We start from the raw sequence: 23,571 nt of genomic DNA on the forward strand, positions 1-23,571 counted from the left end.
TACCCCAAAACCATTTACCGGACACCGGGTCCGCGCCTACGGGGGGCCTATATCCCCAGCAGGAATAACCGGAACCCCTGGAGAACTATACATCCCAGGTTCACCAGAAGCGGACTGTTATACCAGGGTCAGGAGTCACGGAGGCCCCAGAGACCAGGGAGTGTGAACTCCAACAGAAGGCCCTACCACCCGGTCAGCAGGTGTAATACAGAGTCCGAGTTAGGCCTAGCTCCAGGCAGGCCAGAAACTCATCCAAGGAAGGCAAGGAACAGGAGGCCCAATACCCGCTCACTGGGGTGAGTCCTGATATGCACCCTTCATCCTCAAGTGCCCTGGTTCGTGCCTGAAACACCACCAGTAAAGGTACCGAAGTGAACTGTTGTGCGTGTGCCTATTCTTCCTCTGACCTGGCTGGGTCTCCTCTGTCCTGCATCCTTCAACTACACTGCCCTGAGGCCAAGCTCCACCTGTGGGGAGTCGCACCAACGAAGCTGCCTAAACACCGGCCTCAGAGGACTGTCGCAGCGCTGGTGATCCTCACCAGACACCACGGGTGGCGTCACGAACATCCCTATCCCATACAACTTCCCCCCTTCTTTTTAAGAGTGACCCCAGGGTAGCCGACCACCGTGACATCACCCAAGATCAGGCCACAACAAGGCCCGGGCGCCGAGTCGTTCCCCATCCCCTGGGCGCGTCACTACAGGGAGGAGGAAGACTGAGGACGCTGCTGCTTGTCATAGGACCGGAGTATGGGAAAGAAATGGGTACCAGTAGTACTGTGTGGAGACACAGAGGGGCACTATTACTACACTGTGTGCAGAATTATTAGGCAAGTTGTATTTTAGAGGATTATTTTTATTATTGATCAACAACTATGTTCTCAATCAACCGAAAAGACTCATAAATATCCAAACTTAATATTTTTGGAAGTTGGAGTGTTTTTTTTTTAGATTTGGCTATCTTAGGAGGATATCTGTTTGTGCAGGTAACTATTACTGTGCAGAATTATTAGGCAACTTAATAAAAACCAAATATAATCCCATCTCACTTGTTTATTTTCACAAGGTAAACCAATATCAGTGCACAAAATTTAGAAATAAACATTTCTGACATGCAAAAACAAAAAACAAAAAAATAGTGATCAATATAGCCACCTTTTTTTATGATGACACTCAACAGCCTTCCATCCATAGATTCTGTCAGTTGCTTGATCTGTTTTCGATCAACATTGCGTGCAGCAGCCACCACAGCCTCCCAGACACTGTTCCGAGAGGTGTACTGTTTTCCCTCCCTATAGATCTCACATTTTATACATTTTATAATGGACCACAGGTTCTCTATGGGGTTCAGATCAGGTGAACAAGGGGGCCATGTCATTATTTTTTCTTCTTTTAGACCTTTACTGGCCAGCCACACTGTGGAGTAGTTGGATGCATGTGATGGAGCATTGTCCTGCTTGAAAATCATGTTTTTCTTGAACGATACCAACTTCTTCCTGTACCACAGCTTGAAGAAGTTGTCTTCCATAAACTGGCAGTAGGTCTGGGAGTTGAGCTTCACTCCATCCTCAACCCGAAAAGGTTCCACAAGTTCATCTTTGATGATACCAGCCCATACCAGTACCCCACCTCCACCTTGCTGGCGTCTGAGTCGGAGTGGAGCTCTCTGCCCTTTACTGATCCAGCCTCTGGCCCATCTATCTGGCCCATCAAGAGTGTCTCTCATTTCATCAGTCCATAAAACCTTTGAAAAATCAGTCTTAAGATATTTCTTGGCCCATTCTTGACGTTTTATCTTATGTCTCTTTTTCAAAGGTGGTCGTTTTCCAGCCTTCCTTACCTTGGCCATGTCCCTGTGTATCGCACACCTTGTGCTTTTTGATACTCCAGTAACGTTGCAGCTCTGAAATATGGCAAAACTGGTGGCGAATGGCATCTTGGCAGCTTCACGCTTGATTTTCCTCAATTCATGGGCAGTTATTTTGCGCCTTTTTCGGCAAAAAGGCTTCTTGCGACCCTGTTGGCTATTTACCATGAAACGCTTGATTGTTCAGTGATCACTCTTCAAAAGTTTGGAAATTTCAATACTGCTGCATCCCTCCGCAAGACATCTCACAATTTTGGACTTTTCAGAGCCCGTCAAATCTCTCTTCTGACCCATTTTGCCAAAGCAAAGGAAGTTGCCTAATAATTAAGCACACCTTATATAGGGTGTTGATGTCATTAGTCAACACCCCTCCTCATTACAGAGATGCACATCACCAGATTTACTTAATTGGTAGTTGGCTCTCAAGCCTATGCAGCTTGGAGTAGGACAACATACCGTATATAAAAAGTATCAAAGTGATCAAAATACGCATTTGCCTAATAATTCTGCACGCGGTGTATGTCGATTCATTGGGAGGCACAATGAACATGTGGAGACACAAACAGGACACTTACTGTGGGTGACAAAGAGGGACACTATTACTATGTAGATTCATTGGTGGGCACAATTACCATGTGGAGGCAAAAAGGGGGCACTATTGCTGTGCAGAGACACAGAGGGACACTATTACTGTATGGATTCATTGGGGGGCACAATTACCATATGGAGGCAGAAAGGGGCACTATTACTGTATGGGTAAACAGGAGGCACTATTATTGTGGAAAGACCCAGAAGGACACAATTATGGTAAGAAGACAGAGTAGTACTATTACTGTGTGGCACTATTCTGATATACAGTGCTGGCCAAAAGTATTGGCACCCCTGCAATTCTGTCAGATAATACTCAGTTTCTTCCTGAAAATGATTGCAATCACAAATTCTTTGGTCTTATTCTCTTCATTTAATTTGCTTGCAAGGAAAAAACACAAAACAGAATGAAGCAAAAATCAAATCATTGATCATTTCACACAAAACTCCAAAAATGGGCCCGACAAAAGTATTGGCACCCTCAGCCTAATACTTGGTTGCACAACCTTTAGCCAAAATAACTGCGAACAACCGCTTCCGGTAACCATCAATGAGTTTCTTACAATGCTCTGCTGGAATTGTAGACCATTTTTCTTTGGCAAACTGCTCCAGGTCCCTGATATTTGAAGGGTGCCTTCTCCAAACTGCCATTTTGAGATCTCTCCACAGGTGTTCTATGGGATTTAGGTCTGGACTCATTGCTGGCCACCTTAGAAGTCTCCAGTGCTTTCTCTAAAACCATTTTATTGTGCTTTTGGAAGTGTGTTTTGGGTCATTGTCCTGCTGGAAGACCCATGACCTCTGAGGGAGACCCAGCTTTCTCACACTGGGCCCTACATTATGCTGCAAAATTTGTTGGTAGTCTTCAGACTTCATAAAGCCATGCAGTCCAGTGCCAGAGGCAGCAAAGTAACCCCAAAACATCAGGGAACCTCCGCCATGTTTGACTGTAGGAACCGTGTTCTTTTCTTTGAATGCCTCTTTTTTTTTCCTGTACACTCTATGTTGATGCTTTTTCCCAAAAAGCTCTACTTTTGTCTCATCTGACCAGAGAACATTCTTCCAAAACGTTTTAGGCTTTCTCAGGTAAGTTTTGGCAAACTCCAGCCTGGCTTTTTTATGTCTCGGGGTAAGAAGTGGGGTCTTCCTGGGTATCCTACCATACAGTCCCTTTTCATTCAGATGTCGACGGATAGTACGGGTTGACACTGTTGTACCGTCGGACTGCAGGGCAGCTAGAACTTGTTTGGATGTTAGTCGAGGTTCTTTATCCACCATCCGCACAATCTTGCGTTGAAATCTCTCGTCAATTTTTCTTTTCCGTCCACATCTAGGGAGGTTAGCCACAGTGCCATGGGCTTTAAACTTCTTGATGACACTGCGCACGGAAGACACAGGAACTTTCAGGTCTTTGGAGATGGACTTGTAGCGTTGAGATTGCTCATGCTTCCTCACAATTTGGTTTCTCAAGTCCTCAGACAGTTCTTTGGTCTTCTTTCTTTTCTCCATGCTCAATGTGGTACACACAAGGACACAGGACAGAGGTTGAGTCAACTTTAATCCATGTTAACTGGCTGCAAGTGTGATTTAGTTATTGCCAACACCTGTTAGGTGCCACAGGTAAGTTACAGGTGCTGTTAATTATACGAATTATAGAAGCATCACATGATTTTTCAAAGGGTGCCAATACTTTTGTCCACCCCCTTTTTTAGGTTTGGTGTGGAATTATATCCAATTTGGCTTTAGGACAATTCTTTTTGTATTTTTTTCATTGAAGACAAATTAAATGAATAGAATAATTCCAAAGAATTTGTGATTGCAATCATTTTCAGGAAGAAACTGAGTATTATCAGACAGAATTGTAGGGGTGCCAATACTTATGTCCAGCACTGTAGAGGTGCAAAAGGGCCACTATTACCATGTGGAGATGTAATTGGGCTTGTATTACTGTGGAGGCACAAAGGGTCAGTATTACTGTGCTGATTAATAGGGGGCACAATTATCATGTGGAGACAAAGAGGAGACATTATTACTGTGTGGGGCACAAAAGGAGAGTACTACTACTGTGCAGGGCAGAGAGGGGACAGTCTATGGCACCATGAGTAGTTATAGCACTTTGTGGTTAGTTTAGAGGTATGAAGAAAAGTGAGTAGAGAGCTATAAAAGCAATGAGCCAAAGAGGTCTGTGGGTTATATTCTGCAGAGAAGAGACATGGATGGAAGAAGTTGTCATGGAGGTCTGGAGCAGGTGGACAAGAAAAAGGCAAATGAACGACTATGATGAGAAAGACGCCACTGCTGAGTCACTACATTTATCCGTACATCATACGCATTTAAAGTCTTCAGAGCGCATTATAGAACATGTGTCCACCGCTATAGGGCCACTGTCTGGTGGTAATATTGGTCTTAGTACGGTGGTTTTTGCTCATTATTAGTATTGTGGTAATGGTAGCAGTCATGGCGTGACGGTATTATTTGTTCCTTATATAGCGGTAAATATTAGTAATATTGGTCTTCCTATACTAGGCTTTGTTTAGTAACATTATGATGGTGTTATTCATACATTATCTGTACTCAGATGAGTAAAACACAGGCCAAGTATAACATATTGAACAGAACATGGTGCCAAGACCAAATGACAGGCACCACGTCCAAAATGCCTACTCAAATAAATGCATACAAAAACAGGAGGACACTTGAGTATAGTGGCAAACAATTAGTACAATTTTATTTAAATACATCATTCAAGATTTATATTGAAAAAATGTTTAAAATAGCAGAAGGGGGTAAGGTGCAAGGTGCTCAAAGATGGGGGGTACCCTGGGGGGATGGGCGGTATAGAATGGTCAATTAGTCCATATAGTTAGAGAGTCAGCGGTGAGTACATATAACATAGAGCAAAATCATGTACAGTGGCAATCAAAGTTGATACAATGAAATGTACAAAGAGGCCAAAGCCTCATGCAACGAGACCAGATCCTAATACAAAAAAGTATCCTAGTACTAACTCAAGGAGTGTGAGTCAGGTAAGTGGTCCCTATAATATGGATGAATATAGACTCACCACAGGCCAAAGATATGGAAGAAGCCCAGAGCCCCGCAAGAGAGTCCCCAGCAGTGCTACGGGTAAAGACGCGCCCCTGTACTCAGGCAGCTATCTCTGGGTGATTTCTGTTCTGTGGTGTTAAATAGGACTGCAGGTGACATATAATACATTATCCGTACTTAAATATCACTGTTTTATATTTGCCCTTACATAGGACTGCAATAAACATCTACTACATTATCTGTACTCAGAATGCTATCACTGTGTTATTTTTGTTGTTACATAGGACTGCAGGAAATATCTATTACATTATCTGTACTCCGAGTTATCACTGTTTTATATGTGGTGTTACGTAGGACTGCGTGTACATTTACTCAGAGCCTTAAGATCCATTTACACTGCAAGATTATTGTGAAGGAGTTTTATCTGTTGTGTAACATAGGGCTGCAGGCAACACCTACTATGTTTGCAGAAAGGCTAATGTGCCCTTAATTATGCTGTTTTGTTTTTTACTGTTACTTTTATTTTATGGATAAAGAAGGGGATTTTACATACTGTAGGTGCGGTCTGCAAAAAAGGGGCCAGCTCGGATTAATAAGTCTCCCAGAAGGCGGTTTCCAAAATATGAAAAGTATAATTGACTGTGAGCTGTGAAATAATAATAATAATAATAATAATTATTATTTCAATAAAAATGATCTGAACTTTCATCCTCAGATTTAAAGCTGGGGCTAGATGACAAATTTGGCAGTGACACAGGTTGCACAGACAAAGATTGGCCTATACTGTGAATGAATGGGGTTTATTCTCAAGAATAACACGATAGTGACAAGCAAGTAGCCATAAATCTAACTGGTTCCGATTTTTTGCGACCTGCTTGTTGTGGTACCCTATGGGTTGTAATGACCCCATTAACTTTTAGACATATGGAGCCAGTACAGTAATGACCCATGTATGGACCCTACATACTTTACAATCACAATGGATTCTCGTGCAATATTCTGCGCTGATAGTAAATGGCTTGTGTACATGATGTTTCATTCCACTCCTCCATAGAGTAGGGTCACGCGAACGTATAAAAAAAATTATTTTCATCTAGAAAAGTGGGACGATTTTTTTTCTCACCTGTCATCTGTGTGCAATCTGTATTTTACAGCAGCAGCTATTAATCATTTACACGACCATTTACAGTTTCCTATGTTACAGAATTGTAATGTATCTGTAAATATCGGATGTTTATACTGTGCTTCTGATGGATTTGATTTTTTTTTCATGCACCCATAGACTTGAATGGTCGAGTCTCATCCGATTTCCGGAAGAAACTAGCGCACGCGGCGATTTTTTTACCCACGCAGATTCAGTCAGTGAAAACAAAATCACTCATTGAATAACATTGGTATGAGTGCTGTCTGCTTTTTTTCACCGAAAATACGGTTGTGTGAATGAGCCCATAGGCCAATCGTAGGAAGAACACAAAATTGCTACGGGCAAAACATTGTTATATTTCCTATTTGCTAATGGCATTTTTACATTTATTTTTACTTTTTTTAACCCCCTTTTATTACATTGAGGCTACAGTCACACGAGCGTAGATTCTCTCTTCTGAGAGAATCAGATCTATTATGTAAATGACACTCAGATTAAACTCTGATCTGAGTGTCAGCACAGTGCGATCCGATTTTTTTGGATTAAAGAATTGTTGCACAGGTGAGGAAAAGCTGGAGAACAATATTTCTCCATCTTCTCCATTCTGTGAGTCAGCGGACATCGGATGATATCCGAGTGCAGTCTAGAGTGATCCCCACGCACCCTTAGACTTAAATGGGTATGTGCCATCCGATTTGCACTGAAAATCGCAGCATGCCGAATTGGTATAGGACAAAAAAACCGCTGGTCAGCATCTCCCCAGAATAGCACTGGTCCGAGTGCTATCTGATAAAGGCTCATTTTTTGGCCTTCATTTGTAATACTAGGTTTCATTATGTTGTAACTGTTTGGACAATTTGTCCATTTGACTTTGTCTCTATTTAGCCTTACAATGGACATTACCTATATTATACCATCTTTTGCATATGGCCATATACGTTATCTTTGCACATTGGCATATACTTAGCAGTGTGGTTTATTAATACGTTGCATGTTATTAAAAACTCTATTGGAAAATGAGGATAGGTGTTTGCCTTGTCATAGTCTTCCACCTTTGTTTATATGTTTGGGCATTTTTTGCCTTTTTGTTTTAAAAATTATCCTGTGTATTGTTCCATCAGTTTTTTTGTTACTTATTTATATTGAATAAAATTATCTTTATAAGGTGATCCCATTGCATCTGCATACTTTTATCTCTTCTTCTTTGTCATTATTTCCATAAGTATGCGCTTGGTTGATCCAGATAATTGGATACCTCTTAAACTCTGATAAAACATTGGATAGCACTCGTCCGATGTACAGTGCAGACCAAAAGTTTGGACAAACTTTTGGTCTGTACTGTATATGCCGATGTGAGCGAGCCCTAAGGCACTGTTCACACATCATGCGTTTTTTTTCAGTGTTTTTTGATGCAGTTTGTTATGCAAATTTTCAGCTGCGTTTTGCAGTACCAGCAAAGTCTATCATATTCCAGAATTCTCTGCTCATACATCATGGGATTTTTTTTTGCTCAGTATTTTGTGCCTTGGTTGGGTTTTTGGAAAATAGAGCATGTCACTTCTTTCAGCGTTTTTTCACCCATAGGAAGTAATGGGTGGTGAAAAAAAACGCATCAAAAACGCATCAAAATTTATATCAGCGTTTTTGATGGCAAAATAGAATGAGGTTCTTTTTTTTCACAGAATTTTATGCACATGCATAAAAAGAGACAGAATGACAGTGAAAAAAATGCTGAAAAAACGCACCAAAAAAAGCACCAAAATTGCAAGAAAAATCCTGAACAAAATGCCCTTGAATATCAGGCTTTGCTGCAGATTTGTGATGCAAAAAAAAAAACCATGATGTGTGAACATAGCCTGAGGCTATGTGCCCACGATGCAGAAATGCTCAGGATTTTTCCTGAGCGTTTCTGCATCTCCCTGGCCGAAAAAAACGCATGTGGATTGTACATGCGGATTGTACATGCGGATTGTACATGCGGATTGTACATGCGTTTTTCCTGTCAGGGACATGCGGATGTGAAGCGTTCTTCACTTGCATTTCCGCATGCGGGTTGACAAGCGCTTTCCAAGCGATTTTAGCATCACTTGGAAAGTGCTTGTCAATTTGGTCACACTATATAAATCCATGCAAAAGGCATGGATTTATATACTGTGACCGAAAGAATGGTAAAAAATAAAAAAATAAATATATACTTACCCTCTGATGGCCCCCGCAGTCTTGCTTCCCTCCGTTCTCCCTTGCCAGCAGCGGTAGACTGCACTGAAGGACCTGCCGACGTCAGCGTTGCGTGACCTGTCACATGACTATGACGTCAGCGCAGGTCCTTCAGTCCATCGAGAACTGCCGGCATGCGAGGAGGAGCGCACCGGGGGCCATCAGAAGGTAAGTATAATATTTATTTTATTCTTTTTTTTTTCTAGTTTTCTATGGTACCTCGGTCCGGAGGAGAGTCTCCTCTCCTCTAGACCTGGGTACCATGCGCACATTGGAACGCATGGAATGCGCATCTACATATAGTGATGCGTAATCCATGCGGTCTAATGCAAGTCAATAGCGGCGAAAACGCAGTACTTCCGCAAAATAATTGGTAGTGCTGCGTTTTTTTCCGCAATGAAAACCCGCAGCGGAAATATCTGCAGCATGTGCAAAGCACATGCGGATTATCATTGGGGAACATGGCAGGCCTTCTACCATGCGTTTTTTAAGCGTTTCTGCAGCGTTTTTGCCACTGCGGATACGCTTAAAAAACGCATCGTGGGCACACAGCCTTGGAATGAAAACGTTTCCCAATTTCTGCATGCTTTCCATACAAATGTATCACAATTCCTGTTTGCAAACTCCAAAGCGTAAATATTTACAGAGTATTACCTAGTTTCCTAAATATTATCTTCTGCTGATAAATAGTAGCTCCTTGTGTTTGCAGATGTCACACATGCTCTGCTGGAGAGAATAGCTGCATTACATCTGCCAGTGACTGTAGAACTCGCTCTGACTTTGGAACACGAAAGGGTTAAGTGCCCTGGTAGTAAGGTGAGGCATAGACCTTTAAGGAGAGCAGCCCCCTCCTTCCCTGGAGAAGCAGTGGCTTCTGTGCCGGTGCTATTGGTCGCCTCCCCTGTCACTCTCTGCAGGGAGTGCAGCTTCCTCTTTGAAAATGTTGCAAGTTTGCAAGAGATCAGGATCCTGGGATTCTTAGATCTGCTTTTGCCAGGAGCTGAGTGGTGATTTTTGGGCACAGAACAGGAAACATGGAATCCCTGCAGCCATCCTGAAGTTACCAGGAGCAGGGGGGTCTCTGCTGCTGATTATTTAGGGGAGTTGGCACCTGCTGGCACTCTGCGGATACAATGCACACATCAGGATGCAATGGGACCTGCTGATGACTTGAAGAAGAGCCACACACATTGGTAAAGGAAAGAAGAAAAGGGGGGCTCCTGCATTTTGCATAAGGTGCCCATGCCAGAGTCAGTCTAGGAGGACCTGTGTTCCTGGATCATGGGCACTGGAGTGTGCAGCAGGAGGCAGAAGAGTCTCCTCCACACTGGCTTCTGCCTGCTGGCACTGATGGGGCTGGGCAGTGGGGTCTACTTATACAACTACATCCAGAATAAAGCCAGGAGCACAGAAGCCCAGGCTGTGAAATACAAGCAGCAGCAAGAAACCCTGTCTGCCCAGCTGCAAGGTAAGCAGGCGCTGGGCATCAGCTCCCTGGCAGGGGATGGAGTGAGGGGGCTTTGCTGTTTTGTAGTTTCCAAAGCTTTTAATTGAATTAGCAAGCAATCTACTTCCCAGATAAAGTGTGCCACCATATGCCACCCCCTCGTATGCCTCCTGCCAAGTGTGGAGTATGAAAGTTCTCAGGGAAGGGGGTGAGACATCCTGGGAGCGTCCTGGCAGCAGGGACACTTGGCACCCTCTTATTTTAAGCATGCATTTGTTTCAAGGTCTGGACTTCTTATAAATAGCTGAATGAGAGCGAGGGAAAGCGACACCGCGGAATGGGGGAGATGCCAAACTATTTAGGACCCTCAAGTGTAATACCATGGCAAATGGCCGGTGCAGCGGCGTCCAACCTGTCGCCTTTTAGCTGTTGGGAAATTACAACCATCATGTCCTGGTAGCCTCAGGCCACATTCAGTATTTGGTCAGTATTTTACATCCGTATTTGTAAGACAAAAGCAGGAGTGGGTGATAAATACAGAAGTGGTGACGTGTTTCTATTATACTTTTCTTCTGATTGTTCCACTACTGGTTTTGGCTTACAAATACTGAACATGTGAACATGGCCTTAGTCGTAGTTTTGCAATAGTTGGAAGAGTTACAGCCACTATTATACACTACTTCAAGCACATACAAACAGTACTGCTCCATCATTGGGATGCAACCATCCATTAGACGTTACCATCTGCGACCACTAAGGCTCTGTTCACGTGTCCACTAGTTATTTCCGTTTCGGGATCATAAATATGGAAATGAAACGTCCCAGTACAGGTGTCAATATTTTAATGGGAAAGAAAGTGTCATAATATGTCTTCCATTTTCCTTCTTTCAAGCTTCAACTGGACCAAAAAAACGTAGTCTGCACAAGTCCATCCAAAAATAATGCGTAATCGGATCCGTTTTTTATTTTTTTTAACACTGAAGTCTATGGAAAATGGATCACACTGGATGGTCATTTATTTTATCATCCGTTAACAGATCCATTTTTTTTTCTGAGCACTGGAGTTCTTCAGAAACACCTTTATAAAAAACAGATCCAACAAAAACGAAGCAAAAACATGTGCAAAATGGAAAGCAAAATGCCCATTTCTAAATGGATCCATTTGAAAACAGAAAATGTGGTTTCCACTCTGCATTAGTTTTTGCTTTGTTTGTATTGAAGCCGTTTTTATTAGAGGTGTCGCTGAAGACCTCCAATGTTCAGGGCATGCGCGGTGCTAAAAGAAAACGGATCTGTTAACAGGTGACAAAACAAATGACCATCCATTGTGATCCATTTCCCATGGACTTCAATGTTAAAAAAAACGGATCCAATTTTTTTTTTTTCCGTTACAAACGGATAACAACTGGACAAAGTTTAAGGTGCAAAATGGGATGAGAGCGAAGCTAAATTAGTGCATGCCATCGCTCACTTTTAGCACCCATGCAGTCAGATAGCCTCCCCTTATTCTATCTATGAATTGTTTCTGCCAGGCAGAGTCATCCCACCGGACATGAGAAATAAATTAAAGGTACCTGATGTTTTTAACATACGTGGCCTATGCCATGCTCCAGCCTCTGGTTGGCACACACTGGTACCTCTTAGGGCATCTCATAGATGACTTGTGTTACATGGAGGGTCTCAGGATTTGGGGGTTATCCTTTATAAGTCCGCACTGCTTGATACATGGATGATCAGAAAGGTTGTCAGAGACTTTATACTTTATGACTGTCTGGTGCTAGGGGCAGGCTGTGGTACCACGTCTCCTTGGCCATCGCTTTGTGTGCCTGGATAAATCGGCTTTACCTATTCAACTGTATAGGGCAGGATACACTGCCGGTGATCACATTGGTGCACTGGCAGGCACAAAAGAGGCCCCTGTGCAAGAACAATATATGGGCCCCTTTTGGGTCCTCATTTTGCACAATTATATTCAGTAGGACCGTTCACATGTCCATGATTTTTTTACAGACCACGTGTTTCCAAAAAAATTCCGGAGACATCCATTTTTTTGATCCGAGTCACAGATTCAAAATCGCCCATTTAGGTCTATGAGTTTGTGAAAATCACAGCCAGCACCTATCCGTTTTTAATATTCTAATGGGTGTGGGAATATTTGCAAATTTTTTATTTATCTATTGTTTGCATACAAAAAAAGAAATGGTACTAATCCCTCTCCACTTCAGCTCCACTGCTCCGGTGATGTGCGCAACTTTAGCCGCAACATTATCATGTCCCTTGGTCTTGTGAATGCTGCAGCCAATCACTGAATTCAGCAGTGTCATTTGCATGAATGGCACCATTACTATTTTTTTTAATCCCTTTAATAAACTGAACCGTCTTATTTCTCTTCTACAAACTTGTATCTAATTATTTACCCTAAATTATGAGACATTCCCCCTAAGGGTATGTACACACTCAGTCTTTTTGCAAAGTTTTCAGAGCAGAAACTCAACAGAAAGTCTAAGTTTTTGAGGAATATTTTCAGAGTTTCTGTTACAAAAACTTCTAAAAAAAAACCAACAGTGTGCACATACCCCAATAAGTCTGGACTTCCCTGGAAAGGAAAGTGGCCTTTTCTGCTCCTCCCCTGTCTGGAATCTTTTCTTCACATTTTTGGCTCTTCTGACATAGGTGTTAGACAATATTTGAATTTCCCGTGGAAAAGCAAACCATTCTGGAGATTTTTTTTTTAAGAATTCTGCATTCCTCTGTTACTACTTTTGGAAATATTTGAGAAAAAGTATTTCATTTTGAATCATCTGGTTGCTGTGGGTAACACGACTTTTGGTATTAATCCATAGAAACGCAAGCGAGACTCTCCAGGAAAGGCGTTTATTCCTGAGGATTTATTGACTTGTATTCGCGGCTCATTAATTGTTATAGGCAGGAGTCGTGAACATAATTTAATAGATCGATGGAACAGCTTGAGGAAATGGTTTTAATGCATTTTTTTTCTCTACTAAGGACCCACATATAAATCGTACAGGGGGATGTGGACAAGTCTGGAATGAGTTGTCTGTAGATGGTCTTGTAGGGTTGTATGGATGGGACATGTCTGGTTCAGTAGGACTTGGGATGATTCCGCTTGGTCGGCGAGGCCTTCAGTGTGCGCATCCGGTATATGTAGGCTTGGACGTACTGTGATATTCTGGTCACAATGTGCATCTTTGTTGATGACCTAGGCAGATGGATTCTTAAAGGGTATGTTTACGTACAAATTTGCATATCCAATTTTAATCTAACCTATTAGGGCCTTCTAAGACTTATAGGGAAGAAAGACTACACGAGACCGATCTTGTGGAGCCATTTTGATATAGATTGGCTTGTACCTAACAAAGGTAATCCAAGAAAAGAGAACCAGTGAACCAAGACTAGGTGAAGGTGAAGGCTAGCCCGCCTGGTGTAGGTGAAGGCTAGCCCGCTGGTTTTGTCCCACAGAAGTGCAAATGTAGCACAAATTGCCAAATATTCTATGATAGAAAATTGGCCAAGTACAGACCTTCGTGGCATCATATTACCTAATTGCAGTGGATTCCTTCAGCAATATAAGTCCCTTGTCACACTCTCAACATTGTACAGAAATGGTATAAAGGACATGACAAAGGTGTTGACTTGGCCTCTGAAATCCCCAAATCTCAATCCTGCGGGATGTGCTGGAGGAACCATTCCAATTCATGGAGGCTTAATTTTACAACTCAACTTAAAGGGGACCTTTCGCTAGATTTTTTTTTCATTTAAACAGAGTCCTTCCTCCAATTGCCGCCGCTCCACTGATTCTGGAACAGTTTTTCTTTTTCTTCTGTGCCCCTCCGTTCCAAAATTATGTCCCCAGTAATAATGGCTCAAATTTTCCCTTTAATCAACTGGGCGTATATCACAGAGATAGATCATTGATAATTAAATTATTATTATTAGATAAATAATAAAATACAACATAAATAAATAAAGCGATATAATAAATGACACATCTAAAGACAATTCCTAATGTCTTGGTACCAGAGGACACCTTCAGAGGTCAGGTGTGGTCCATGCCTTCTTGGGTCAGAGCTGTTTTCATGGCAAGAGACGGACCTAAGTAGGTGGTTTTATTGTTATGACTGCGCATGTATTTGGTAGTAATTTGCACCTCGACCTTCTGTGTTTGAGTCGTGGAGAGGAGAATGAGTGCGTAAAATGTAGTCAGAGTGATCATGGGTGTGATTCATACAGCTTGTACACAGCAACATTGACACTAAGATCCATAGAGCAAGGTCACAGTTTACCATCAATGTTTTTTTTTTATTCTGTTTTATGCAAATATGGCCTAATTATTGTATAATGAAATCAGCAACTTTTTACCATATCTTTGGGGAGATTTATGAAGCTGTTTACTCCAGTTTTATTGCAGGAAAAAAAAAAGTGGCACATTTCGTTAAAACGTGCAATGTATTTTTTTTAGTTTTTATCACACTCTTGCGACTTTTTGGAAATGGGAGGAGGAGGCAGGGAAAAACGCTGTCCGACAGATTTACTATCACTTATAGTGGAAATCTGCGCCATCCAACTAGGTTTCATTATGTGGCACGAGGACAGCCCAGAGAGGGGAGCGTCTCATCAGGAATTTGGCGCTTTATACTCCAGTCTGCTTCGCTTTACATCCCGTTATTAAAAACCATCCTAAGTAAGTTTTCACACAGCTGCGTGTTTGTGCAGAATGGATACAATAGTAGCAATCATTTTTCAGCCAACCAGGTTGTGCCTGAATGATACATTGTAGCAAATACTGGATACATTTGTGCAAAAGTTTTTGGATACATTTTATATATTGGTCAAGATATGTCAGAAAAATGACACCATTACTGCAAAACGCAGAGGTGTAGATACTGTTCCCAACTCAGTTTTGTCTAGAAATAAACCAGTTAACCTCTTTTTAATATGTTAAAGTATACCTATCATGTTAACTTTTTTTTTGTCTTTACATACATATATTATACCTCCTTTTATACATACTCATGTTCAGTGAGGGTCCAGGACCTGAGACCCCCCCCCCCCCAACAATCACTTAAAAAAAATGTTCAGAGCTGTGCAGCTCTTCAGGCCGAAGCGTTCTGCTCCTCTATGAACGTGCACACAGCGATATTCCACTCTGTACAAAGGCTCATTGACTTTCAGTTGAGCCCCATACAACGCGCATCGCGTACCCTCCTGCAATAGAGCTGCGTAGCTTATAGTTTTGGTTTTTTTGGGGTGGGGGGGTGGGTGGGGCGGTTGAGCGATAGGTAGGGTTTGAGGACCTCCACCAATTGTCAGCACATGTAAAGAGATGTAATATATAATATTACAACTCTGTGGATAGGGGATAATTTGTTTAATTTTGGAAATAACCCTTTAAGGAGCCATTAGGCCAATACCGGAAGATATAATGGCCTGTGGGACGACTATAATTGTAATTATAAAGTGGACTTAAAGGGAGGGTGGTCTTCTCCAAGGAGATGGCCAGTGTGCGTAATATATGGTGGAACCTAACATAAGCCACAAGAAAATCTGGTTTGGATAAAAGCGATGACCTTATTCTGCAATAAGAGTTATGTCTCTGTAAGCTCCAGAATGCTGACAGTTTTCAGAAGGTGCATGAGAAGTTGATTTCTTTTACCAACAATGACTATAAACCACTTATATATAATGGTGAGTGAGGTGTCATGCAGCTCTATTTAACCGAGAGGATAAACCAGGAGGAACTGGCTGAACAGTGACTACATTTTCATGGGAGTAAATTAAAAAATCTGATTAACTGTCCAAAAATGATAAACTAAATGACCTCAGATAACTTTGAAAGGTGCCCATACATTTTGGATAGCTGCCGGCTGAACACTCATTTAGCCAACAGCTGCCTTCCCTTCTTTGTTACACAGGAATGCTGTCCGATACTTTTCCCATGACATCTATTGGGTGTCAGGCACACTAGGTGAGGTGGATCATCGAAGCCCAAGGTCCAGTTGGCACACGGGTATCGGTGCAGCAGGCAGATTAAGTACACGGGAAACAGGTAGCAGAGGTATTGGAAGCCACAGGCCGATAGGAGACCTACTGGAAGACCAGGAACAGGTAGCAGAGGTACTGGAAGGCCAGGAACAGGTAGCAGAGGCACTGGAAGCCGCAGGCTGACAGGAGACGTCCTGGTGACCGTAGATAGGTACCAAAGATTCTGGAAGCTGCAGGCAGACAGGAGACGTCATGGAGACCACAGACAGGTAGCAGGGGTCCTGGAAGCCGGAGGTAGACAGGAAATGTCCTGGAGACCGCAGACAGGCAGCAGAGGTATTCGTACCTACAAATAGGTATCAGAGGCACTAGAAGTTGCAGGCAGACTGTAGACGTCCTGGAGACCGCAGACAGTCAGCAGAGGTACTGGAAACCTCGAACAGGTCGTAGTGCACCAACAAACTAAGAGACTTAATACCAAGACATAGGTGGGTTTCTTGGTGGGCATTATATAAGCCTCTGCAGATGATCACATGGGAGCATGCAGGGCTACTTGCACAGCCTGACGTGGAGCACAAGAAAGTTTAGCGGATCAGGGTGAAGGGAGCAGAGCCCAGACCCGGGACTGGTGTGTAACATTAGGAGGCTGAAATATATGGTCACTCAAGTGTTTCTGCAGGTCACAGCTCACAGTGTATCACCAATGCAAACTTTTAATCTCACTATAAAGTTTCCAAAGTTTGAAAATAGAAGTGCATCATCAATAAATGTATCACAAATTATCATAATCTTAAATTCAGATTTCTCACACTGATTTCTGTAATTATTGCGTATTATCAGTGGCGATCAGTTCTTTCTCCCGATCTTCATTTTTTTACTTCAGCACAAAGTTGATCTAAATCTATCAGTAGGGAGGGCCCTGTGCTTCTCTGGCGGTTGGGTCATTGGGCACGTGTGGGGAGTTCGTGCTCTGCTCCCACCCACACAGGACGCCGGTGCACAGTTGAGTGGCTGCCAGATTGCTATAGGCTTGGGGCATGAAAGAACGGTTACAAAGGCTGTGGCGGAGATTAGCGCAGGGTATTGTCTGCTAGTACTGTTTGTTCAGCTTCGTAGTACACCAGGATTTACATTTTTTTTTTTTTTTAAGGTTGTGAAAGACTCCCAGCTCACAAACGTAGGAACATGTTCCAACAATTCATACTCTAGATGTGGAGAATGCTTTTTTGGCAACAAATGTTTTGCACTGGATGGAGTTTACTGCACATTGTTTATATAAGGCGATGTTCCCTTCTCCATTTTTGGACATATTCCATAACGTATACCATTATGGGAAGCCGGTGACATGGGCATTGTGGCGCTTATTGATTCCTATAATGGATGCATGAAGTTTTGGTGCTTTGTGCTGTAGGAAGAAGAGTTGTTTTATTCATTTATTTTTGTGCGCAATATTGAATTAATACAAAAGAAGTCTGGAATACACGCTCGTCCTCGCACCCGCCTCGTTTCCTTTGAGCCTAGCAACATTTTAATTAATATTATTGAATAGTTCCTCTTGGCTTGTTGTTCAGTGTCAAATCCCTGATCCTGCTGTAAAAATGTGTCTAATTAAACTTAGCAGCACGAGACGTCCTCTAAATAGTTGTAAATTATTATTAATTTGTATTTGCTGCAACATCGGCATCAACACAAGGAGTTTGCATCAGATTTTGAAGGTGCCTGTGGACAATGGATGAATGTCGGGACTCGGCAGAATCCTACAATATTGGCAGGACAGCTGATTGTTTAATATGTATTATGAGGTTCAGACTTTTCTCCAGCGGCCAATTTTAGGAAAACGGGACAAAGAATTACTGGGTGTGTTGGTTTGGTTTCAACAGTAACTTTTACTCCTTGGACCGGAGAATCTGGAGTTTTCCTTTCCATGGTCCTTGGGTCAATTCCCACCATATTTGATAATGACATTGGTCCTGTGCGAAAGGAATCGCATGAGAGATTCTCCAATATATACACCCTTGTGTTTTTTTTCTCTTTCTGATGGATCAGGATCTGCAGGGACCTACGTGACCCATCAATGGTCGCCTCTTGGACCTCAAGGTGAGGTTGGATGCGATTGATGTGACGCCTGTCCCAAGATGGTGACAGCTGAAGGTCAAAAGAATAAAGTACATATAGGAAGTTTTAGGTGGATGCAGATATGGAATAAAGTCAAGACATTAAAGGAGTGTTCCCATCTCCAAGATCCCTTTACCATATGTCTGTTTTTCCCTGTGGCATTTTGATGCACCTTACATCACACTGTGTGGTGCGCATGCGCCGTGGTTCCCCAGTTACCTGGCCTGGGCTTGGCTGTCTCCTCTCGGCCGCGCGCTCCCAGCATGTGCGCCTTCGCGCTCCTGGGTGCGTGCTGTCGCTTGACAGCCAGTGCCCGTGCCGCAGGACTCTGGGGGGCCATATGCATGCGCCATGGAGCACTTAATGTGAAGGACCTTCCAGTCACCTGACCTTAATTCTGTCATGTGATTTGTGGGTGAGTGTATTTAAGGTCCTGCTACACAGTTCTGAGCACGTCTCTTGAAAAAGCCAGCGGTTATAGCGGCGAAACGCGCATCGGGGCATTCTTTTGCCGGGACACCACCTTGCTGCTGCCCTCCGCACTATCTCCCATCACACCCAGCGGTAAGCATTGCTAGTCTGACTCATACGTAAGCACTGTCTGTCTGACTCATACGCTGCATCATGACCTTGGAACCAAATTATGTGTACTATTTTCATGACTTGAACTAGGGTTTCCAACTGGTCTTGCACCTCTCAGCTGTGATGTGGTAAACGCTATAGGGAGACTTGTGTTAGAGCGCTGCAGCTTTCCTTCCCAGCACATTGCACCTTTTTCTTTTATGATAAAAACTTTCTGATTGAATACTTGAAAATGTTATATTTGTATTAAATAAAAAATTATATTTTTATGCCATATTTACTCGTTGTTTCTCTTGGTTTCTCCTATCCCAATATGTAGTAGGTGTAATAAAAATATTAGCAAATACCTACTATTAGAAATGTAGTATAGTTTTTCTGATTCGCTATCTCTCTTACCTCATGTGCAGGCATTGCAGGACCTTAGGTATCCATGGTTACATTCACTGATATAGTGACAGTTAGTTAGCTAGCTGCTAGTGGTCGTAACCATGGATACCTAAGGTCCTACAATTCCTGCACATGAGGAAAGAGACATAGCGAATCAGAAAAACTATATTACATTTCTAATTGAAGGTATTTGCTAATATTATTATTATTACACCTATTACATATTGGGATAGGATCTTGGAGATGGGAATACCCCTTTAAGGTTCGAGTTGAGTCAAGTCTCGGTACAGAAGTCACACGAGAAATTTGGCTTTAGGCATTGAAGAGTTCTTTCTTTTATCTTGGTGGCCTCGTTCATACTGCTGCCTTACAGGATTTATGTAAGATGTTCCTTACACCTCTGCTGATCTTTGCACTTCGATGTCCTTGGACTGGAGGAGACACATAGAATTATATTAATTTACAAACTGCGTGGATCAGATCCACCTGCTCCTCCATTGCTCGCCGGCGTCCTCGGAGAGGTCACGGTGACTGGAGCATAAAACGTCTGCTCTCGGAGAAAGGTCTTATTTTCTCGCAGGAAATTCATTAAAAGATACTACATACAATCTTCTGTTTTATGGCTGCCTCCCTAATATGAATAGAAGTTTGTATTGTTACATCCCGGGATACTTGTGGGCTGTCATGTGTTCATTTCTGCTCCAGGAAGTGTGTATTGTGCTGATCAAAATAAGCATGGAGGAAGCCTCCAAATAAGACTGCAGTCACTGAAAGAGGCATGAACCCTCGTGATCTTCTAGTTTCCTAGTTTTAAGGTTGAAGGTAGACACAGTCCATTGAGTTCATCCTGTAGGCCAACGTGTTGATCCAGAGGAAGGCAAAACCCCATGAGGCAGACACTAATAACTCCATATTAAGGGAAAAATTCCTTCCCGACTCCACATACAACAATCATACTAGTTCCTTGGATCAACGTCCCATCATAGAATCTAGTGCCCATAACCTGTAATATATTTATCAAGTAAGGCATCCAGGCCATCCTTGAACTTTTGTAGTGAATCAACCATTACAAAATCATGTGGCCCAAAGTTTCAAAGTCTCACTGCTCTTACAGTAAAGAATCCATATTCTCACTTCTCTTACAGTAAAGAATCTATAGTCTCACTGCTCCTATAATAAAGAATCCATAGTCTCACTGCTCATACAGTATAGAATACATAATCTCACTTCTCTTACAGTAAAGAATCCATAGTCTCACTGCTCCTATAGTAAAGAATCCATAGGCTCACTGCTCGTACAGTAAAGTATCCATAGGCTCACTGCTCGTACAGTAAAGTATCCATAGGCTCACTGCTCGTACAGTAAAGTATCCATATTTTCATTTATTGCGCAGTAAAGAATTCATAGACTCATTTCTCGTACAGTAAAGAATTCAGTATCTCAAAGCTCTTACAGTAAATAATCTATAGTCTCACTGCTCGTACAGTATAGAATACATAATCTCACTTCTCGTACAGTAAATAATCTATATTCTCACAGCTCTTACAGTAAAGAATCCAAAGTCTCACTCCTTGTCAGGTAAATAAACCATAGGCTCACTGCTCTTACGGTAAAGAATCCATAGCCTCACCGCTTGTCAACTTAAAAAGGTTCACTGCTCGTACAGTATAGAATCCATAATCTCACTTCTCGTACAGTAAAGAATCCATAAATACATGATTCTCACAGTAAATAATCCATAGGCTCACTGCTCTTACAGTAAATAATCCATAGGCTCACTGCTCTTACAGTAAAGAATCCATAGGCTCACTGCTCTTACTGTAAAGAATCTATTATTATGATTATTATTAAATGTTCTTCCCTCTAGACTTAGAAGATGCTCCCTTGTCACCATTGCATTCCTAGGTGTAAAAAGATTATTATACAGATCTGTTTTAGTAATTATTTGTGTTCCCCACAAAAATACAATGCTGGAACATCTTTCTGTTAGACGTTTGTATTGTCCCACTCCTCTGTTATTCCTCCTGGGGAAAAAAAAAAGTATGAGAAGATTGACAATTGGGTGTTACTATTTTTTTTTGTGAACAGGAAGTATCACTGGTAAATCCTGACAAGTTTCAGACTTTCTGTGGTCACATCCCATCGACAAGGGGAATGGAAGACCCCTGATGTCAACTTGCCTTTACATTTCCAGGAAGAATAACAGAGGGACTAAACGCAGAGTTCTAAGTAAAGATGCTCCTGATGTATTTTTTTTATGGGTCATTCAAATATTTACAGCAATAGTCAAGAAATTTTCCAGATCATCTTTAATATCAATTTCAGATATTTCATCTTTAAGTATTGAGCAGAAATGTCTTCTGACATAGTACCACAATAGAGATCATTTGCCTCTTGTAGCATGTATACAATTTAATAAATTGGGAATGAGGGGACAGATTAAAATGATACATTGTGGTGTGAGAATTTGATACATTTGTCTGATGCCCGTACACCCCGACGCTCGTCTTCGGCTCTGCCGCCAGGTTTTATAATTGCTGCACTGTCCTGCACATTGCTGTGCATCATGGCCGGAATACTGATCTCCGCACATTGATGAAAGCTACATGATGGGTTGTATGCAGGATGCATTTTTAGGGGGGGTCCGGACAAGGGTCCGTTCTTTTTGCTGCTCAATAAACAGCGGCTCCACCACAGCCAGAATCAGTCGTCGACATGAATGTTTCAATAGGGGAAATTTTACATCTCGGAGCGAGTACGATCCGGGAATACAAAATTCTAAGAGTCGTTTGATACCCTCGAGGCCGGAAGGAGACTCGTCTGTGTTTTAAAGGGAAATTAGGAAGGTTTGGGGGATGTCATTTTTCTGAAAGAAACTTCAATGCAAAGGAAATCGACTTTCGTGCTGCCGGTCTTGTCCAAAGGTGGAAATTTGTCTCATGATTTAAGGTGTTTTTCACCCTCGGGGCATTTTATTAGATTTTTTTTAAATAACTAAATCCTTGTATTTTGGGCTAAAAATAATTTTTGCATTTGGGTTTCATTAAAAAATGTTGCATCATTTGACTTTTAAGGACTTGTTCACACACTGCTTTTTTTTTTTTTTTTTTTTGCTTCTATGTGTATAAGGCTCTGACATGATGGACGATGGTCCCCAGTTCCTGTTCTCTGGCCGCTTCACCGAGCTGTGGGCTGGATGAAGGAGGACATGACCTTTCCCATCTTGGCTCGTCTCGCTGGTGTCTTGTTGGCATGTCTTCTGTCGCCTCTGTGTAATTGCATGGGTATTTGTGTGCTGTAAATTATTGCTTTTTTTTCCATTTTCTGCGTGAGACGTGTCGGATCCTTCTGCCTTTTAAGTAATCGTTTCTTGGATTCGGTTGTGGCTTCTGTTTAACCCTTTCTTTGCCTCTACGGTATTCTCATGATAAGGATTTTTAATTTTTTTTCTGGACACCTTATCAAAAAATCAATATTTCTGGGCTGTTGGCAACCCTGCTCACGATATTTGGTCACATGAGAAGGGGGTTTGTTACGTCTTTGGTAAATATAGAGGGGTCGTAATTGTTTATGAATATCTTCAAATCGAGTTTCTGAATGTAAAGAACATTTCTTCATGCAATTTAAGCTGCGGTGGTCCTTTCAATTCTTCACCTCTTCAGCGCCCCTCTAACATTGTGTAGGGATTGCATAATTGCTCTATTTTCCTAATGGGGGAGTGCTCATTTAACACACAGTGCCTAGTTGGGAGTGCGGCTGTGTAGAAAAAATTCCAAAATACTCAAGGTTGGATCACCACCAAAATGGAATTAATAGTCAATACTTGTTAGACTACCTCTTTAGACTGGACATGCTGGAGTATCCCTTTTAGAATTCACAATTTCATACATTTCTTTACTGCATGAAGTGGACTCGTGCTACTTACTGTGAGCAACCTGCGTGGCCTAAATGTGCTCCCATGGCTGCAGCGTCTCCGGACTTGTCTTCCATCGAGCACGTCTGGGATGTCCTTGGTCGGTGATTACAAAGGAGCTGCCAGCAGCGGATCTTGATGATTTTTGTGCCCAAGTGCATTCAGCGCAACAGAACACTCGCATACTAGATACTGAATGAATCGAGATGTGTTGTTTCCATTTTTTCAGCATTTGGAGATCAGCTACATGTCTATCCA

General features: G+C 42.2%; 1 protein-coding gene across 2 annotated transcripts in view; it reads left to right on the forward strand.

The window, feature by feature from the left end:
• Window positions 1-9,716: 9,716 nt before the first annotated feature.
• Window positions 9,717-23,571, forward strand: part of LOC141172526 (uncharacterized) — a 120,180-nt gene continuing 106,325 nt past the window's right edge. The window contains exon 1 of one of the 2 annotated variants that reach the window (XM_073656837.1): window positions 9,717-10,334. In XM_073656837.1, coding sequence (XP_073512938.1) covers window positions 10,148-10,334 — 187 coding nt within the window. In that variant the 5' untranslated portion in view covers window positions 9,717-10,147. The remainder of the gene's footprint in view (window positions 10,335-23,571) is intronic. The other variant, XM_073656836.1, reaches the window with a different exon arrangement.

This window comes from Phyllobates terribilis, unplaced genomic scaffold (genome assembly GCF_046119375.1).
Source record: "Phyllobates terribilis strain yellow unplaced genomic scaffold, ASM4611937v1 Scaffold_12__6_contigs__length_324123572, whole genome shotgun sequence".
NCBI lineage: Eukaryota > Metazoa > Chordata > Amphibia > Anura > Dendrobatidae > Phyllobates > Phyllobates terribilis.